This window comes from Capra hircus, chromosome 19, assembly GCF_001704415.2.
Source record: "Capra hircus breed San Clemente chromosome 19, ASM170441v1, whole genome shotgun sequence".
Taxonomy (NCBI): Eukaryota; Metazoa; Chordata; class Mammalia; order Artiodactyla; family Bovidae; genus Capra; species Capra hircus.
The window spans coordinates 38,631,578-38,651,758 of record NC_030826.1 but is presented as its reverse complement, the minus strand read 5'-3'; the positions used below and the strand labels follow the sequence as shown (position 1 = coordinate 38,651,758).

The 20,181-nt window shown below is 54.8% G+C and overlaps 1 protein-coding gene across 1 annotated transcript; it reads left to right on the top strand.

The window, feature by feature from the left end:
* GPR179 (G protein-coupled receptor 179) lies at positions 3,698–18,462 on the top strand. The gene is given in 12 exon segments (XM_018064966.1): positions 3,698–4,491; positions 5,765–5,873; positions 7,488–7,575; positions 7,996–8,231; positions 9,016–9,084; positions 9,450–9,559; positions 9,856–10,094; positions 10,264–10,402; positions 11,016–11,121; positions 11,843–11,989; positions 13,425–17,675; positions 17,677–18,462. Coding segments are annotated over 12 exon segments (7,068 nt in total). The 3' UTR covers positions 18,457–18,462.

Below are 20,181 nucleotides of genomic sequence, written 5' to 3'. Positions count from 1 at the left end.
CTCCCTCTTAGGTGTCACTTAAATTTCTGGAGAAAAGAAGAGAAATTGCTATAGGATCATAGAACACCACTCCAGTACTCTTGCCTGGAAAATCCCATGGATGGAGGAGCCTGGTAGGCTGCAGTCCATGGGATCGTGAAGAGCCGGACTTGACTGAGCAACTTCACTTTCACTTTCATGCATTGGAGAAGGAAATGGCAACCCACTCCAGTGTTCTTGCCTGGAGAATCCCAGGGACGGGGGAGCCTGGTGGGCTGCTGTCTATGGGGTCACAGAGTCAGACACGACTGAAGCAACTTAGCAGCAGCATAGAACACCAGAGGCCTAAGAAGATTACCCAAACAAAACCCTGGTTATTTCTGGAAAATTCTGGCTGGGGAACAGATGACCCCATCAATGCAAGGTCTTGAAGCTCTGCAGCACCCTCTGCTGTCCAGCTAATTTCTTGGCCCCAGAGGGAAGCCGGCCATGTCTGCCCCCTGGGTTATCTCCACCAGCCGAGAACACACAGAGGCCAGGGCAAGGAATGCTGCCTTTCTCCATTTCCCTTAATATCCAGGCCTGTAGCCCAGTTCCTGGGAAAAATATTGAAAAATAAGTTCCGAGTAAAGAAAGTGTATTTTTGTGTGAGTTGGATTTGTGTGAGTGTGTGTTGGGTGGATTTTGTGTCCATAGATACCTTTTTCTTGGGCTATATAAGTTGTCTCTGCAGTGGTAGAACCCTAGTTTTAAAGGTTTGCAAAGAACAACACAGAATCTAAACCAGTCTTGAGTTCACGCAGTCATTCAGCAGCGGCTTCAGGAGTGCAGTGACGAGTGAAACAGGCACAGTCTCTGCCCCTCTGGAGCTTGCCGTCTAGTTTGAGTCCTAGTCCTGCCACTTCCTGAACATATTACCAAGAGCAAATAATTAAACACCTTTGAACCTGTGTTTCATTTGTAAAAATAGGTCAATCCCCCCATGATGGGGCTGTTGTAGGGATTAAATGAAAACTTAACATGCAAATGCTACGTGCGTGTGTGCTAAGTCACCTCAGTTGTGCCAGACTCTTTGCAACCCTGTGGACTAGAGCCTACCAAGCAGGTCGGTTCTTTACCACTAGCGCCACCTGGGAAACAAATGCTACAGTGCTATACAAACATTAGTTGTTACTATGAAAAACTTCCTGGAGGAAAAAACAACTATTATGTCTTTACCAAAAGTGTCCTGTTGGCTCTTGGCTAACAGTAACCAGTAATACCAAGAACATGGAATGGGGCACTTGCTCACCACGCCTGCCCCCTGCCATCCCTCTCTCTGTTAGCACATGGAATCAGAGAGGCAAAGGAGGGAACTATGGATGTGTGATACGGTCTGACCGCAGTGACCACTTGCTGTAGGCATTATAGGGATTTTGTGGGGGGTTGTCCTCTAGCCTCCATCTTTTCCTCCACCCTTTACTTTCCCAGTGAGGGTTCCAAAGCAGAATTATGTTTGTAGAGGCCATGTGTAAAGCAAGGGAGGTTTTTAGCAACCACCATCCAACCCTTCCTACCTGTACTTGGGGATCTGGGGCATCAAAGACTTCAGAAGGAGGGTGGGGCCGAGTGGGAAGGAAAGAAACTACCAGATAACACAAGCACAGGAGCCAAATCAGTGGGTGTTGGATCAGCAATGGAAAGGTGGTGGAAGAAGGACGAGAGGACGGCTAAGGCTATGTTTGGTGGCTGACTTCAAGAATCCATACCCTTCTGGATCCGAGGAAGCTGCCTCAGACAGTGCTAACTCTGGGCTTTCCAGTTACTGTGTCCAACAGGGAGAGGGATGTGGTGGGTAAGAAGACTGAGAAAAGCAGGAGAGGTTAGCCACGGTCTTCACGAAAAAGAAAGAAAACAGGGCTGAGGAGGACAAAATGAAGGTGAAAAAAGCAGACAGAAAACTGTCTACTCTCTTACCCAACTCCACCCCCACCAGGACTCCCCCACCTCCAGGCGTTTGTTGTTTGTTGTTTTGTTTCACTTTGGCCACACTGCTTGGCATGCAGGATCTTAGATGTTCCCCAACCAGGGATCGAACCTGTTTTCCTGAAGTGGAAGTACAGAATCTTAACCACTGTGATGCAGGAAAAGGAAGGCTCCCCTGGGTGGGGTAGTGGACATCTGCTCCATCACAAGCAACAGCGTGATCCTAGGGAAGTTGCTTCAGCTCTGGTCCTTGCTTTCCTCCTCTATAGTGAGGCTTTCTTGAGGTCTCTAAGGATGAATAACAGGGTGATGGTACGGGGTTCATGTTTTTGGATCCAAAAGAGTGTGGATTCTTGAAGTCAGCCACAAAACAAAGCCTCAGCCTTCTTCTTTGCCCCTCTTCCACCACCTTCCCATTGCTGATCCGACACCCACTGATTTGGCTCCCGTGCTCGTGTTATCTGGTAGTTTCTTTCCTTCCCACTCAGCCCCACCCTCCTTCTGAGGTCTTTGATGCCCCAGATCCCCAAGTACAGGTAGGAAGGGTTGGGTGGTGTTTGCTAAAAACTTCCCTTGCTTTACACGTGGTCTCTACAAACAACAACAACATCTGCAAACCAGGAAGAAAGCTCTCAGGAGGGAGTCAAATTGGTCAGCACCTTGATCTTGGATTCAGTAGCCTCCAGAACTGTGAGAAATATACTGTATTGTTTAAGCCACCCAGTCTATGGTATTTTGCTGTGGCAGCCCAAGCTGACTAATACACTGATGGTATAATTTAAGGCTGAGCCTGAGCGCCTGAACCATGAAAGCCAGTGGTATAGTTCTCGTCCAAAGAGCAGCAGGCTCAGTACTCAGGAAAAGTTGATTGCAGGTCTGAAGACAAGGGAAAAACCAATGTCCCAGGTGGGACATTGTAGGGGAGTCAGAGCTCTGGGTTTGAGTCTCAACTCAAATGGAGCAGCTAAGTGAATCTCTGAGCCTTACTGTTTGTGAAATTTTGATAAGAACATTCAGCACAGGTGGGTGTGAGGAAGATTCATTGAGATAACACACATGAAAAAGACTGTACATTGCCACAGTCTGTACACACACCAATTATGATTCTATTGAGCTCTTTGGCCCACCCCTCCCTGTCCCTAGTCTCAAATTCCAGTTTAGCAGCACGGTGTCAGAGTGAGGGGGGGCACAGGCAGCTAGAGCAGATTGCGGGGAGCTGCAGCTTGGCCCTTTATCATGGCCGTCGAAATTGCTGCCAGGAGGCTAAGTGGAGCAGAGGAGTGAAGAGAGGGGCACAGGCTCATCTGCGGTTGCTATGGTGCCCCATCCTGGATTTGCCCATCTCTCCTAATGGAGCAAAGGGCAGAGGGAGGGGGAAGGTGGGAGGAAGAGACAGAACTGCTGGTCCCTTGTCTCCCCTCCCTTCTGTGTCTCTCTGGAGCAGATGTACGGTGGGGAGTAGGGGGAGGGAGTCTGGATATTGGATAAGAGCGGGAGGGAAGAGTGGTGTGCCAGGATTAAGAGGGTTTGCAGTGAGGGGCCACACTGAGAGGGGAGGGAGCAGAGCCCTCATGCTGACGTCCAGAAGCCAGATGATGATGTTAGGAAAAAAAAAAAAAACACCAGAGCAAGACAGCGTAAGCATGAGAGAGAGAGAGGAAGAGAGGAAACGAGGATACGAGGTGTGGAAACACTGCAGCCAGCAAATTCTGCAGGCAGCCTGGACCCCAGGGCCCTGCAGGCTGCCCTGAGGATGGACACCAGGACAATGGCCATGCCTTCTCCGGCGGCAGGGCTGCTAGGCTGCTGTTTCCTCTTTGGCTGGGCTCTGGGGGTTCCAAGGACCCTCCGCTCTCTGCCTGCACTGTCCTCCAAAGTCAAGCCAGGGTCTGTACCCTTTTGGGTGCCCCCAGAGGGGGCTGAGGCAGCGCTGGCTTTTCTCTACTCTGGAGATCCTCAACAGCTGTCTGGGGCTAACTGCAGTGAGCGCTATGAAGCTCCTGGGGCAGGAGCCAGACCAGGGCTCCCCCCAGTCCTATGGAGGGCAGCAGGCACTGTGACCCAGGCCGCCAATTTCCTCAACATGCTGCTACAAGCCAACGACATCCGGGAGTCCAGTGTGGAGGAGGATGTGGAATGGTACCAGGCACTGGTCCGCAGTGTAGCCGAGGGGGACCCAAGGGCATACCGGGCTTTGCTGACTTTTAACCCTCCACCGGGGGCCAGCCACCTGCAGCTGGCCCTGCAGGCCACCCGGATTGGGGAGGAGACCATCCTTCAGGACTTGTCCGGGAACAGGGTGCAGGAGGAGAGCTCAACTGGAACACTGCACCCCACTGACCTGCAAAAGCGGGTGCTGACCAATGACCTAGGGAGCCTTGGCAGCCCCAAGTGGCCACAGGGGGATGGATATGTCGGGGACGTGCAGCACGTGAGACTGTCTCCTCCTTTCCTGGAATGCCAGGAGGGTCGACTGCGTGCCGGCTGGCTTATCACACTCTCAGCCACCTTCTATGGACTCAAGCCAGACCTCAGCCCGGAGGTCAGGTAAGCGGGTTTGTGCAGGGCTTGATGCTGTTGCGGGTCTGTGGAGGTGGCGGGGGAGTGGGGCTCCTAGATGTGCACAGGCTACTTGGTATGCACATGTGCGTCTGGGGGACACAGATGTGTGTGTTTGCCTTCAGCTGTGTATATTTGCAGTTGACTCTAGGAATCTATGTGTTAACATATACAGGTGTGTGGACGATCGATCTATTTACATATAGGTATACACACGTGTGTGTGTGTGTACTGATGGGGGCACAGCTGGGCATAGGTCCTGGTTCCCAGATCTGAGTAATGGGTACAATGGAGAAGATAGCTGTGACAATCTGTGTACCGGCTTCTCGGAGGAGTCAGATGGGTGTCCCAGGAGTGAAACCCGCTACTTCCTAGCAATCTAGAACTGGAAAAGGAGGCTTCTACAAGTGAAGGAAAACACCTTGGGGGAGGCTTGGAACCATGGCCCTTTCTGCCCAGAAGTTGGCCGGGTCCCAGCATCACTCCCATGGCTGTCTTCTTACATCAAATCCTGACCCAGGAGCCTGTGATGCTCCTCAAACAATTGACCTCCTCCCTCAATCGGAGTAAAGAGCTGAGTGGGAGCCATGATGGGAAGGAGGGAGCAGGTGGATACTATACCGCTAGACATTCAACAATCAACATTGTTTTCCCAGCTCTGTGTCCCCATTCATTGTCCCCAGCAAAGTTCCTCTCCTGGCCACAGGCAGCCTGGCTTTTTGCCAGCTCTCTCCCCACTGGGCTCAGAGCCGGGGTTGAGAGCCCTGGGGGCAGGCAGCTCTTGAATCTGGGCCCCTCTGTTCCATATCTCCTTCACTGTGATCAATTCAGACCTGGTTTGGGCAGAGTGGGGCGTTGTTAATAGCTGAGCTTTGTGTGCCTGTTTGAGTGTGAGTGTGTATACATACAGTGGGGAAGTGTGAAAATCCCTTTCAGACAGATCATCAGAACCGCAGCTCTCATATGTCTTGCCTACTCCCTTTACCCATTGATAGAAATCAGGAAATGCTAGGATGTTGAAAAGCTGAGGGATGGGGCATGGGGCAGGGGGAGAATCTAGTGGGAGGAGGATTGTTGCTGCAGAGACAGTGAGGGTTAATAGCACTGGAGAAGTGGCATGCGTGTGCCCCGTCACCTGGCACACTACAGCCACTGTGCTAAAGCGCACAAAGCTTGCATTGCACCATGATCTGAGATCCAAGGATACATGTCCACCTTGGCACCCTTCGCTATACCCCTAACTGCCAATTCACTGCCCTAGGGGGCAGGTGCAGATGGACGTAGACCTTCAGAGCGTGGACATCAATCAGTGTGCCAGTGGCCCAGGCTGGTACTCTAACACACACCTGTGTGATCTCAACAGCACCCAGGTAAGGATACAGAGGGTTTCCTATCTCCCTTCCCCTTTCCAATCATGCCATCAGGAGCAGCTGACAAAGGCACACCAGCCTCTCAGGGCTTCAGGGAAGTCCCTATTGATGAGACAGATAGAAGTGAGATACCAGGCTATTTAAAAGTGAGGACACTTACAGCCTAGCCCCATCCCCCATCTGAGACAGCCAGCTTCATTCCTTGGAATCTCAGTGTGCCTCCCTGTCTGCTCTCCCTTCTGGTACTGGGTGCTTCAGGATCCCTTCCCAGGACCACTTCCTGAGCATCTATTAATCATCCCCTTTCCTTCTCCTGAACCACATTCTCCACATCAACAGAGCTCTGGGCTCCTTCTAACCCACAAAGGATGCTCTGTTGGGTGTTTGTTGAAATAAGTGGAATTGGGATGTAGGAGGAGTGTAGGAAAAAGTTGACATGTAAGAGGAGGCTAACCAGAGAAGGAGCTTGAAGAGCTCTGGGACTGGTAAAGGTGATGGAACCTGGGCCAGGTGCTGGCAAAATCAAAGCTGTGGGTGCAGGAGAATCTGGATAATGGAAAGCAATGGTTGGTAATCCTGCAAACCCACTACTGGGAAACCGGGAGGCCAGTGAACTAGTCCACTCCACAGTAACACTGACTGCATGCTTGTTCCTGAGCTGAACCAAAGCCAAGGCGAGCCCTACAGCCTGCTGGGAAGTGGAGCGGGTTTGGGCATCTGCTGCTCTTCAGGGCACTTGTGTCTGAAGCTATACATCCAGGGATGCATAAAGGCTCCCATTGTCCAGTGCACTTTTAAACCCAGCCACATTCATGTCTCTGGGTATGCATTTGGCTGATGGTGCAGACTGTGGAACAGAGCGCTCACTAGCAATCTGAGCAGAGGGGAAAGTTGGGCCACGATTTCAGAAGCACCTTTTAGGTGAAGTCGGGGCCTGAATATGGACTCTTCCTTTCTTTGCCCCACTGCTGTCTGTTCCTGGCCACTCCCTACAGTAGATCTGACCTCATCCATGTGCTTATCTTCCCTGCCTGGCTCCGAGGTCTGCTCTGTCTCCTGCTGGGCAAACATCAGTGGGTGGAGTTGGAATAAAGAGCTGGCCTTGGCATCCCACCAGCCTGGCATTAGCCTGGCATTAGGGCTGGGGAGAGCAGTCCTACACCAAAGGCAGATGGCCCTAATAGAGGAAGCTGCTCCCCTGTGGGTGCCTTTTCAACCCACCTGTGTGCCAAAGAGGGAGGCTGATGTTGACCCTTTGAAGCAGGATGTAGGCACACAGGTGTGGCTGATCTCAGAGTTCTCTCTGCTTCCACCGCCCCAGCACCTTGCTCTAGCAACAGCTGGGGATTGGGAAATGGGACCTATGAGGCTCCTGTCACAGCTAGTCTGGATAAAAGGCTAATCCATCTCCAAACTCTGTGTTTGGAGGTTTCTTTGATAAGAGAGACAATGGTGGGGTCAGGGTAGGGTCTGCAGGGAGGGAAGGCTTCCCCAGGACTGGGGCTCCCCAGCGTAGACCCAGAGGCTGTGGATAGGAGGGTAGATGGCCCTCCAACTCTTCCCGGCGGGAAAGCCCTGTATAAATAAATAAATATGGTGTTTGTTGGCCCACAGTGCATCCCCCTGGAGAGTCAGGGCTTTGTTCTTGGCCACTACCTCTGCCGCTGCCGACCTGGCTTCTACGGGGCAAGCAACTCCTTGGGTATGTAACAATGGTGAGGGCCAGGCAGGTGTTTTACAGGCTGGGCTGATTGGAGGTGGGTATCTGCAGAAGAAAGGCAGCTTGGGGTGAGACACTGGGAGAGAAACTTGTGGGGCCAGGACAGACTGTCGAGAGAAGCAGGAGACACAGGCGGGGTCTAATTTGGGGGTGTCTATGCCTTCTGAGAATGAGCCTAAAACATGGCAATTTGGTGCAAGCTGACCTCATGGTGAGTCCTAGCCTGGTATCACCTCTTCTCCTGCCTTCCCCTGCAAGTACTCATTTCCTCATTCCTTCCCCCAGGGGCCACAGACCCTAAGAGGGCAGGATAAGAACTGTGCCAACCATGAGGAGAGAAGACTGGGGTCTCAGGATGCCCCAGCCACGCCCCTCTCCCTGTACCCATCTTGTTCATTATAGGCTCAGAGGAGGGTGCTGCCCAGCCTCCTGGGCAATTTGGGTCCCCTCAAGGCAGCCCCGGGAGGCTGCTGCGCTGCCAACCATGTGCCGAGGGCTGTGCCAGCTGCCTGGATGCCACGCCGTGCCTGGCAGAGGAAGCCCCCACACTGAGGGCAGCGGTGCTGGCCTGTCAGACGTGCTGTATGCTGGTCGTCTTCCTGAGCATGCTGGTCTCCTATCGCTGCCGCCAGAGCAAGGCAAGCAAGGCCCCACACCTCTCTTTTCTGCACATGTCCTACCCATTGTGAATCTCAAGCATCAGGGGGAGACCAAAGACTACCTAAGGCTAGAACTTGGAAAATACAAGTTTGATCCTTAATCTAACTCACTCTGTGACATTAGGCAAGTGACCTCACCACCGCAGACCTGTTTCCTCACCTGTGCAATGAAGTCACTGGACTTGATTCAAACACTGTGTAGGCACTAGGGGAAGTGATCTGGTCCCTTGAGGAGCTCCCAGATGAGTGGAAGAAGCAATGACAGCACAGTAATACAGGGGCCAGGATGGAGGCATCAGTTGCTGTGGCAGGTCAGAGAGGGGACCCAGTCATCCCGCCTGAGATGGTGTGGGATGACTTTCTGGAGAACATGACACTTGAGCCAAGCTTGAAGGTCAATTGACAGAGAAGGGAGTTTCTAGGCAAGGAAGCTGTCTGACCCAAAGCTTGGGGGAAAGCCTGAGATCCCTTCTAGCTCCAGCAGCCTCCAATTCCAGCCCAGGTCTGCAGCAAGGCCCAGGGTGAGTTTGGGAGGGGCATGGGGCTGCAGGGGCTATGTGAAACCTTGGCCTCAGCCAGGCTTAGTACCAGTGGAGCTAAGAGCCTGTGGATGAAGAAGGCAGAGCTGAAGTTATAGGGGGAAGCCTTAGCTCAGGGCCACGGAGTGACCCCTCGAACAGACCTGAGACCCTCCTGCACCACCCTCCAGGCTCTATCCTCTCGCTGTCCTGGTTACATGCGTCTTTCTTTCCTGGGTTCACAGAGGATCCGGGCATCTGGAGTGGTACTGCTGGAAGCTATCCTTTTCGGATCCCTGCTCCTCTACTTCCCTGTGAGTTTGTGGCTGGAGCCTGACCCCACCTCCTGGGATCCCCCCCAGTCCCAACCTGGCACCCTTCACATGCTAGAATCTGTCCTCTGTATCCTGTGGGGGGATTCGGAGACCTCAAAATCCCCCTGGCTCATACCTACAGGTGACAGGCTGGCCTAGTGAGGCTTAAAAGGGCTCTATGACCTGTTGCGTAACTTAGGAGAAGTTATCTAACCTCTCTGATAACAAAGCTGCTCCTCTGCAGAATGGAGGTGATGATGTCTCTGTGAGGAAGCTGTTAGAAGGATCAGCAAGGTGCTTAGCGTAGGCCTGGCACCCAGTGCAAGTGCAATGGAGAGTGATTGTTTTTACCCCCTCCCCACCAGGTCTTCATCCTGTACTTCAAGCCCAGTGTCTTTCGCTGCATCGCCCTCCGCTGGGTCCGGCTGCTGGGCTTTGCCATTGTCTACGGCACCATTATACTCAAGCTTTATAGGTAGGGTCTGGGTAAGGCCTTGTTCTCACGCGGCTCCCTCCAGGCCCCCCCCAACTCATTTATGGGATGGAGTTCTTCACTGCCAGACCCCCTACCCACTCTACTCCCCTGGGCCCCCAAGGCCTGCTCCTGTCCCTGTAGCCCTCCCCACCATCTAACTTGTTTTGGGGGCACGGTAAGAGGAGGCAGTGACCCATGGAAGGGATGGGAGAACAGGGATGTGTGGAGGGGAGGGAAGCAATGGCCAGAGGTGTGCCCCCTCCCTGCATCTACCAGCCACGCCCTGACCCTTGTAGAGTGCTCCAGCTCTTTCTGTCTCGAACGGCCCAGCGGGGCCCCCACCTGAGCAGCGGGCGGCTGCTGCGGCGTCTGGGGCTGCTCCTGCTGCTGGTGCTGGGCTTCCTGGCTGTATGGACGGCAGGGGTCCTGGAGCCAGGCATTCAGCACACGTCACTGGTAACACGAGGCCACACACACACGGGACTCCACTTCTACCTCTGCCACCACGACCGCTGGGACTACATCATGGTGGTGGGTGAGTTACTCCCATAGAGTCCAGCCTCACTCTGGTCCCCCGCCCTGTACCTCCAAGGGTTCTTCTGCCTGGACCTGGACCAGGCTCCCCCCAGAACCCCCTACAGAGAAAGGGGTGGTGTGACTGCTGAGGTGGTACCTGGCTCTGTCCCTCCCTCCCTTCCCTACAGCTGAGATGCTGCTCCTGTGCTGGGGCAGCTTCCTCTGCTACGCCACCCGGGCTGTCCCCTCAGCCTTCCACGAGCCACGATACATGGGCATCGCCCTGCACAACGAGCTGCTGCTTTCTGCCACCTTCCACGCAGCCAGGTGAGGACAGGCCCTCCTACCCACCACGCCTTCCACCCTAACACCATTCCTCACCTCTCCCAGGTGAGGGTACCCCCATCCCACAGCCCTGCTGGCAACGCCTGCTACACCGCAGCAAGGTGAGGAGGGTCCTCACATAGAGTTCTCTCCCTGCCCCACAGACATGCTTCCTGTACCCTATGTCTCACCCAACACCCTAAGTGCTCTTGCATTCCATCCCCCACTGCTCTCCTCCCTACACGGGCTCCATTCTCCCTGCCTTCTTCCCCTCACACCTCAGCCCTCTCAGCAGCAGACCGCTCTGCGTGTCCACAAGGACCTGGCCCTGTGGTGAAGGCAGAACCAACCCACGGGGCGGTTCATAACAGTGCTATAAGCAGCCAGAGAGGGCAAGCTGGAGTAGTCTGGGAAGGCTCCTTGGAAGTGGGGATTAACGTGAGCCCTGAGGTGGGAGGGCAGGAAGAAGGAAAAGTGCCCTCCTCACTCCACTGAGCACCTGCAGGAGGTCAGGGCTGGGGTTGGGGGGAGAGCCACTGGGACAGGTGAGAGGGAAGAGGCCGATCCCACCTGTAGCTAACCATCACCCCACCGCCACCACCACCTCGGCCCCCAGGTTTGTGCTGGTTCCCTCCCTGCACCCGGACTGGACGCTCCTCCTCTTCTTCTTTCACACCCACAGCACAGTCACCACCACACTGGCTCTGATCTTCATCCCTAAGGTGAGGTCTTCTCTGGCCTTGAAGTGAGGTGACCCTGGCCCTTTGGCCAGGGGCACTGTGGACCAGCTATGTCCACAGTGCCCTCTCCAGGTCAGGGTGAGAATGACACCTGGGCCCAGAGGGAATTGGAGCCCACTTAGGAGTTGGCTAAGGGCTTCCCTGGTGGCTCAGATGGTAAAGAATCCCCCTGCAATGCGGGAACCCAGGTTTGATCTCTGGGTGGGGAAGATCCCCTGGAGAAGGGAATGGCAATCCCCTCCAGTGTTCTTGCCTGGAGGATCCCATGGACAGAGGAGCCTAGCAGGCTACAGTCCTTGGGGTTGCAAAGAATTGGACAAGACTGAAGCGACTTAGCACGCATATAGGAGGTGGGGAACAATGCTCTGTCTCCAATCCCTGGGCAAGGGAAATAAGAGCTAGAGCTGAAGGGGGTCCTCGTAACACAATTGGAAGGTTGGCAGACACTGAAAATCAACTCGGAAGCAGTTACAGAAGATAGGTGAGGGGGCTGAAGGATGTGGCTAGGAACTGTGGGCACAGGGTATTAGACACCCCTGGTCTCTAAGTTAGAGAAAATCAGGAAGGATGAGATGGAACAATACTTTTTGGACCTCCAGAATCCCAAATCAGAGAAGGGGTTGAGGATTTATGGAGCAAACACGTATGCCACAGGGTAGGGAGCCAACATGAGTCTTTTCCTGATCGTGCCCACCCTGGCCAGTTCCGGAAGCCGGGGGCTCCTCCCCGAGAGGAGATCTTGGATGAGGTGTACGAGGACGAGCTGGACCTGCAGCGCTCAGGCTCCCACCTCAACAGCAGCATCGCCTCAGCCTGGAGTGAGCGCAGCCTGGACCCTGGAGACATTCGGGTAGGCGCTGGCCTCCTGACTTCCTCTTGATGCTACTTAGGGCCTGGACAGCGAGCAGTGATGCCCTGCCACTTGGGCTGTGTGCCACTGCAGGTCCCCTGTCCTCCCCCTAGCTTTTCCTCTGAGACTAGCCTCCCTTTCTTCTCCACCATTGTCCCAAGCTGCTTCTCCTGCTTCTACCCAAAGGAGACCACACACGTGAAGAGATGCCCCCAAATACCGAAACTCACATCCTGAGGCCCACTTGGCAAGGTAGAGGCAGAACCATGAGTGGAGCCCAAATCACCTGCGTCCTCCGCTCAACAGGGCCACCATAAGTGGCAGACTAAGAAGCCCCTCGGCCCCCAGCACACCCAGCAGCTAGGGCTCCTAGGGCCATTAGGGTTGGGTAATTCAGCCAGTGGCTACCAAGGATTTCCATACCAGGATCCTCTTTCCTTGGACTCAGCAGTGTTAGAGAAAGGAAGTGCTTCCTGAGTCTTCCATCAGGAGAACATCCTTACCTTATTTTTCTGCTTAAGAATATCGTAATGGTGATAGCAACCCTGATGAGAGGCTCCCAGAGTAGGAAATCAAGAGACTGGCAGTAAGGCCATTGTTTTGTAGAATCTACAGTGGGAACAGTCCCAGGAAGCCACTGGGTCCATCCCTCCACCTTCCCTGAAGCCCCCTCCACATCTGACTTGTTTACATCCCCCAATTCCTTCCTTCCTTGTCTCAACTGCCTCCGTGTCCTCCTCACCCTCTGAGTTCTGCCTGTGTCCTGCCTCCTGGGGATAGGTTGAACTGAGACCCCAATCTATCAGGTAGGCCTAAGTGGAAGCAGGTGGCTATTGCCGCATGGGTGCCATCCTTGACCCTCCAGCTTGGGGGTCAGCAGTGGGTGTGTTCTCCCTATGCTCACTGTGGGGAGAGCGCCAAAGTAGAAACAGCTTTCAAAGCCCCATCCTGTCACTTACCGTTTTCACACCCTCTGCTCGCACCACTTCTCTTAAGGCAGTCAACACCAGGCAGTCCGATTTCCTTCCTTTATTGAAGTAGAGGCTCAGAGAGGGCAAGAAAATAGCCTTGAGGCATACCATAGGTCAGCAGCCTCAAACCCAGGTTTCCTGTGCGCCAAGCTGGGACCACCCACCAGACCACCCAGGTTTCCTGGGCGCCAAGCTGGGACCGCCCACCAGACCACAGTGCCGGGTAGAAGGCAGGGCCCTGCATCCTCAGGGTTGAGTGGGCCGGGCTCAGAACTAGGTTGGTGTTGGCCCTGCAGAAACGGAGAGGTGAATTTTCTAAGTGTTTTAAAAGCCAGGAAGGGACACGGCTTGGTGGGAAAGCGTTCCCCCAGAAAAAAGGGTCTTAGCACCAGCTGAGGGGCAGAGCAGCGCAGCCAGGGGATGGAGAGGATGGTCCTCACGCCGGCTCGCTCTCTGGCCCCCAGGACGAGCTGAAGAAGCTCTACGCCCAGCTCGAGGTTCACAAGACCAAGGAAATGGCCGCGAACAACCCCCACCTGCCCAAGAAGCGGGCCAGCTGGCGCCAGGGCCTGGGCCGCTCCTTCATGAGGTACCTGGCCGAGTTCCCCGAGGCGCTGGCCCGCCAGCACTCCCGGGACTCGGGCTCCGCGGGCCGCGGCAGCCTTCCCGGCTCCTCCCGCCGCCGGCTGCTCAGCGCCAGCCTCCGGGAGCCCGCCGCGCCGCCCGGCCTGCGCAAGTCCCGCAGCGCCTGCGAGCAGGACTGTGACCCTCACGGGGACCACAGCCCGCCTCTGGTCGACTCGCTGCTGCGGAGGAAGCTGGCCCGCAAGGGGCCGCGGTCCGACAGCCGCGAGTCCGGCGAGTCGGCGGCCGGGCCCCCCGCGCTGGGCTTCAGGTCGGCCAGCGCCCACAACCTGACGGTGTGCGAGCGGCTGCCCCGCGCCCGGCCCGCCTCGCTGCACAAGTCGCTGAGCGTCGTGGCCGGCTCCAGGGAAAAGGCCCTGCTCGTGGCCAGCCAGGCCTACCTGGAGGAGACCTACCGGCAGGCAAAGGAGCGGGAGGAGAGAAGGAAGGCAGAGGCCGCCTTGGCCAGCCCGGCGCGGAGGCCCTCGGCCCGGAGGCTGGAGCGAATTCGAGCGGCCCCCGTGTCGGCCCCACCTTCCCCGGCCAAGAGCCGCAGCGTGGACAGCTCCCACATCTCCGGACGGCTGCAGGAGGAGGCCGCCAGCAGGCTGCCACACGCGCCCATCCGGCACCAGATCTCCACACCCATCATGGGAACGTCTGGGCCGGGCCTGGGGGAGCCGGGGATGCTATCTCCCACCTCCACTTTGGCCCCAGCTCTGATGCCAGCTCCTGCCCCTGCCCTGGCACCCATCCCAGTATCCCCACAAAGCCCCAACCTACTTACCTACATCTGCCCCTGGGAGAATGCAGAACTGCCAGTGAAGAAACAAAATGTGGCTCAGGAAGGCCCCTCGGGGCCAGAGCAAGGCAACCTGTCTCATGTCCCAGCTCGGGCCCGTCTCTGGAGGGCCCTCTCTGTGGCGGTAGAGAAGAGGGGCCCTGGGGAGAATGGGATGGACACAGAGGATGGGCATCTCCAGGGGGAAACTGAGGAGGATGAGGACAGGCCCAAGGTCTTCTCTAAATCCCACAGCCTCAAGACCCCTGTCCAGCAGGGTTCCATGCGCAGCCTGGGCCTGGCTATCAAAGCTCTGACCCGTTCTCGGAGCACACACAGAGAGAAGGAGAGCGGGGAAGGGAGTCCTAAGAAGGAGGAGAAGGGCCGAGCTTCTGGAGAGGGTGTAGGGGCATGCCCCAGATCTCCCAGGCTAGGCCGGCCCAAGGGGGTGAGTAAGCAGGCAGCACTTGCCCCCTGTGATGACGAAGAGTCCCTGCAGAACCAACAGAACACTCACACCAGCAGGATGCTCCAAGTCTGTCACCGGGACGGCAGCAGGGAACAAGAAGACAGAGGCAGGAGGACTTCCCAGTGTCTAGGGGAGGGGAAGGTTGAGGGAGCAGGTAAAACAGGCCCTGCCACACTGAGGCAACTCAGGCAGGGCACAGCTGGGGACAAAAATGCTAAGCAAGTAAAAGAAGCTCCTGTGGGGTGGCGGGAACTACCCAAAGCTGGCCTCCAGCCCCTGGGCAGTGCTGACCACAGGGTGACAGAAGTATGCCCCTGGGAAGTCACCGAATCAGAACTGGGTCAGCCTGAAGGTAGCAACAAAGCTGAAATCTGCCCCTGGGAGGTGGGCGGAGCCCCTGAGAAGGAGGCCCTAAGGCAATATCTAGATGCCTCCCAAGGTGAGAAGGAGAAAGCCTCAGAAAAATCAGAGCCCAAAGATGTGGTGGTTGTGGCTCGGAAAAAGCCAGAGAGGTTGGTCAGGGGTCAGGAGGCAGTTTGTCCTTGGGAGAGTGCCGATCCTGGGGGTCTGTCTCCTGGGTCAGCCCCTCAGGACTCGGACAGAGCCAGGGGCAGGTCTGAGGCAGTGGGCAGTGTGGAGCCTAGAGAGGTGGAGACACATCAGTGGGAAGCCGCTGGCCCAGGAGCTTGTACATCTGACATCACCACGGCAGAGATGTGTCCCTGGGAGGCAAGTGAAGGAGGAGAGACAGGGAAACCATCCCAGGAGGGAGTAAAGGAACTCCCCCAGGAAAAGCAGAAAAACCCCAAGAAAACAATCTTCTGGAAAGAACAGAAACTGGGTGAAGGCTTGGAGTCTCTTTGTCAGTGGGAAAGGACAGATTTCCGGGGCCCCTCTGTGGTTTCTACTCAGGCTCCAGGAATCCCCGGTTGCTCGGGGAGTTTGGGCAGTAGCATCACTGAAATCTGTCCATGGGAGGCGGGAGATACTCCTGCCATCGGCAAGGCAGAGATCTGTCCCTGGGAGCTGGGTGATGAGGTAGTGGGGAAGGAAATGCTGAGTCAGGGGCCAGGTGGCGAATCTCCCCAGGAAAAGTGGGAAACCTCCAGAACAGGGAGCTTCAGAGAGATGGGGGGATGGACTGGGAAAGCAGTGCAGAAACTTAGCCAACAGCAGGAGTCAGTGTGTCCGTGGGAAAGCACAGCTGCTGGGCACTCTGGCCCACATCTAGACAATTCCTCATCCAAAGCTGATGGCCAACTCCTCAGCAATAAAGGAAGTAGAGCAGCGCAGGTCTGCCCACCAGATCTCAGGTCAGAGGGAAAGGGAGCAACACCTGCCAAGGCAGAAGTCTGTCCCTGGGAGGTGAATGAGAGAACGACAGAGGACTGGACATCAGGGCAGGCAACAAGAGGAAGAGAATCTCAAAAGGACAAGGAGAAGATGCTTGAAACATCAGGCATCACTGCTAGCCCAACTTGGGCAAAGCCTGAGGGACAGATGCCAACGCAGGAAGCAGTCTGTCCCTGGGAGAGTGTGGACCCTGGCAGCTTCACCCCACAGCCTGGTTTTCAAGACACAGGTGGACCCAATGCCAGTTTCCAGGTGTCTGGCAGTGTGGAAAGCAAGACTGCTGAGATTTGTCCCTGGGACGTGGAGGAAACCCTGCCTGCTGAGAAGGCAGAGGTCTGTCCCTGGGAGGTGAGTGCTGGAGCTGGGGAGAGAAGGCCTTTGGGAATGGAGGCCATTAGGCAATTTTCAAGCAAAACGAGGAAGCCTTCTGCAGATTCTGGACCTAGCGAGAGAGCTGTTGCTACTCCAGAGAGGCAGGTCCAGGAGCGGGAACGGGCTTGCCCCTGGGAGAGCATGGATCCAGGGGGCTCCTCTTGGCATTCAGACACTCTGGGCACTGACAAGCCAAAACCTGGGCTCCAGGAGCTGGACCGTGCAGGGTGCAGACCAGTGGAGGTGTGTCCCTGGGAAGCGGAAGGAGCACCTACTAGTGAAAAAGTCAAGGTCTGTCCCTGGGAGGTGGATGAAGGAGCCCCTGGGAAGGAATTAGAACAAGAGATGAGAACTGATTCAGTGGGGCAGAGGGAGAAAATGCTAGAAAAGGGGAGACTCCCCTCCCTGGGAGAAGACAGATCGAAATGGGAAACACAACTGAGTCCAGAGCAGGAAGCTGTGTGTCCCTGGGAGAAGGACTTGAGGGCACCCTCTGCTCAGGCCCCTGAGGTCTCAGACGTGTCCAGCAGAGGGGTAGAGGAGCCCTCCCTGGAAATGAGTGATGAGGCAGCAGAGAAAGGGGGCCTGACACAAGACCCAAAGATGGACTCCTCCCCAGAACATGTAGCCCCAGAAAAAGCAGAAGTCACTGCTGAAGATCAGGAAAAAGCGAGCAGTGAACTGCAACCCGTCCATCTACAGGAGAGCACGGCCCCCAGGGACTCCTCCTCCCACCCACATAGTCAGTGCCCTGTCCAACCTAAAGCTGGCTCTCAGACACTGCCCAGTGCTGGGGACAGGCTCGCTGAGGTCTGCCCGTGGGACACTTCCACCACGGACGCTCCCAAGCCTGACAGCGGCGCCAAAGCTGAGACCTGTCCCTGGGAATTGACCGAAAGAACCCCTGAGGAAGGGGTGTCAAGACAGGATGGAGATGAGGAAACTCAAGAGGAGAAGGGGAGAGCCCCAGAAAAACCAGAGTACAAAGCTGCGGCCCTTCAGGAAAAGCCTGAGAGGGCAGATGGAAAGCAGGAACCAGCCCCACAAGCTTCTGACAGTAGCAAAGAAAGTCCCAAGGCAGCAGGCAGTGTGGGGGCCAGGGTAGCAGAAGTGTGTTCCACGGGAAGCGCAAGAAGCTCCCCCTGATAAGGAAACAGAAATCTGCCCTTGGGAGGTGAGCCAAGAAACAGCAGAGAAAGGGGGATGTGAACAAGAGGTGGACAGAGAATCTCAAGGGCAAGGAGAAATGTTCCTGCAAAAGGCAGAATCTGGAGGGACTGAAGAACACTCTTCAGAAGTAAAAGTCAGTGGAGAGATGGAGTCAATATGCCCTTGGGAAGGCACAAGGTCAGAAGGGCTCTCTCCGCAGCCAGATGCTCCAGCCATGGACCAACCCAAAGTCAGTCCCCATGGAGCAAGCAGTATGGGGAGCCGGGTGGCAGAGCTGTGTCAATGGGAAGTCACAGATCCCGAAGGAAATAAAATAACAGGCACCATGGCAGACATCGACACGTGTCTCTGGGAGGGAACTGGAGCCCCATCTGAGGAATCTGGTCTCCTGGCTTTAACAGCAACTCAGAAGCAAATGCTTTGCCCCACAGCCCCTGAGAACCCACCATGCCTTTTAGTCCAGAGACCTTCGGGTAGCTTCCTTCCAGACAGCAAAAGCCCCCGCCCCAAAGTGAACAAGCCAACCAGTACCTTTACTCTGGAGGGTGTCAGAGAACTCCAAGTCCCTTCAGAACCTGGGCCGAGGACCAGCTTAGCCCCAGACCCAACCCTCCAAGAAGCTGAGACTCAGAAGTCTTCCTCCTTAACTGAAGACCAAGAAGTAGCTTCTGAAGCTCAACTTGAAGAACTCACCCCTCCAACTGTCTATCCTTGGGACTGGGAGTAACAACTGCATCCGTGAGGTCATACACTGGGTGGCTAGCTTTCAGAACAGTCAAGGTTCTTTCCAGGTTCTAGGTGTTTCCAAAAAACTGAATCAAACAAACTTGGCCACTTTTCCTCTCCAAGAAGGCCAGAAGTCGACTTATTCCAAAGACAAACTGTACAAGAAGGGTGCAACTCAGACTCCAAAAGGAAGTACCATCCTCTCTTTACTTCCAATTCTTCTTCCTGCTCCAGAGGACAAGAGCCAGACCTGCTTCTAATTAATCCTCCCATCCAGCCAGAGTACTCAACACAAGCCACCTATGACATCACTTGCAAAGCTGTTAATGACAAAAGGGAGTCAGCTGTACTCGGGCAACACTTCCACAAAGGTAGACCCATTCTTCTCTGAAGTCTCCCAAGAATATTTTTTGAGAAGAAACTAAACCACTCAAGGCATTGGCAATATAGGGGCTGAAGATTATAAAAGGTCACCACAGGAAGTTTAGAAGCTACTTAATTCAAGTTCAAAGGCAGATCAGGAGGAAAACTGAAATGGCTCAAAAGAGGTCCCTGTAATGCCTTAAAGATCTTGTCGTTTTGACTTTGGATCTCCAGTTTCTGCTTATTGATCCTCTTACCTGCCCTGCTTGACTGCTGAAGTAGAGTCAATCAAGCGCATTTACGTCCATATCAACACCCGGCATCCAAAGCAATGTAAGAGACAGGGAGCGTAAAGGGAAAGCCAACGGCTCCAGGTCCTGCCCACGCAGGCCGAGGGAGAGTTCTCCTTTCCAGACACTGTCTCACAGTTGAAAAAGCATACCTTTTGCTAGCCTTCTTAGATGGGCTTCCCTTCTTCCTGCCCCAACTTTTGACAGTCTGCAGAGTTCACCCCTCTGCCTCATTCTCCTAGCCTTTCAGTACTGCCATCAAAGAGACTCCTCTCTGTTGTCAAATGCAACAGGAGCCTGGGAAATTTCTGCTTCTGAGACAAAAACCACTCCAGCTCACCTGCTCAGTAACAAGAGGCCCACATCAGTCTCTTTCCCAAGAAGCCTGAGCAAGAAAGGAGGTCCTGTTTACAGCCAGCACTGTAATTGCCCTCAGAAAGAGTAGTGGTGGGGGCAGGTTAGAGCCCAATGGCCAGGGAAAGGGCATCCTTAAGTACAAAGCCTCCTTTCTTAGGGAGCTCTTTCTTCTTCTATTCTTTCAAGCCAATTCAGGCTACTCTTACTTAAGCGGTCCTAGATAACAAGGGTGCTGGAAATAGGTGATACTACCAAAGGGAAATAAAGGAGAAAAACACTAGTCACAGACGTCCCAGATCTGGCAGAGGTGAGGGGTGGAGATAGGCAGACTAAACACGGCAGAGCTGGGCAGGGACCCACCTTCTAACTGGACAGATACTGATGCCATTCACAAGGAGGAAAAAAGACAAAAGGCGGCAACCAAATACCCAATGGGGAAAAAAGTCTGCATGTAAATAAAATATTCTAGGCAGCTACAGGGCTTCACAGAAAGTAGCAAAAGTGCTCCATTTCCAGAAAGGAGGAGAAAGCATGGAATAACTCACTTGCAGAGACCAGACATCCTTGTTCCCTATCTAAGCTCTCCCTCTTACCTAGGAGCCCTTCCCCAGGCTTCCAGAGCAGTAATTAAAGTGTGTTCTTGCTCTGGGCTGAATTCTCAGCCTCACAGCTTCTGTGTGGGTGTGTACTCAGTTGTATCCGACTCTTCATGACCC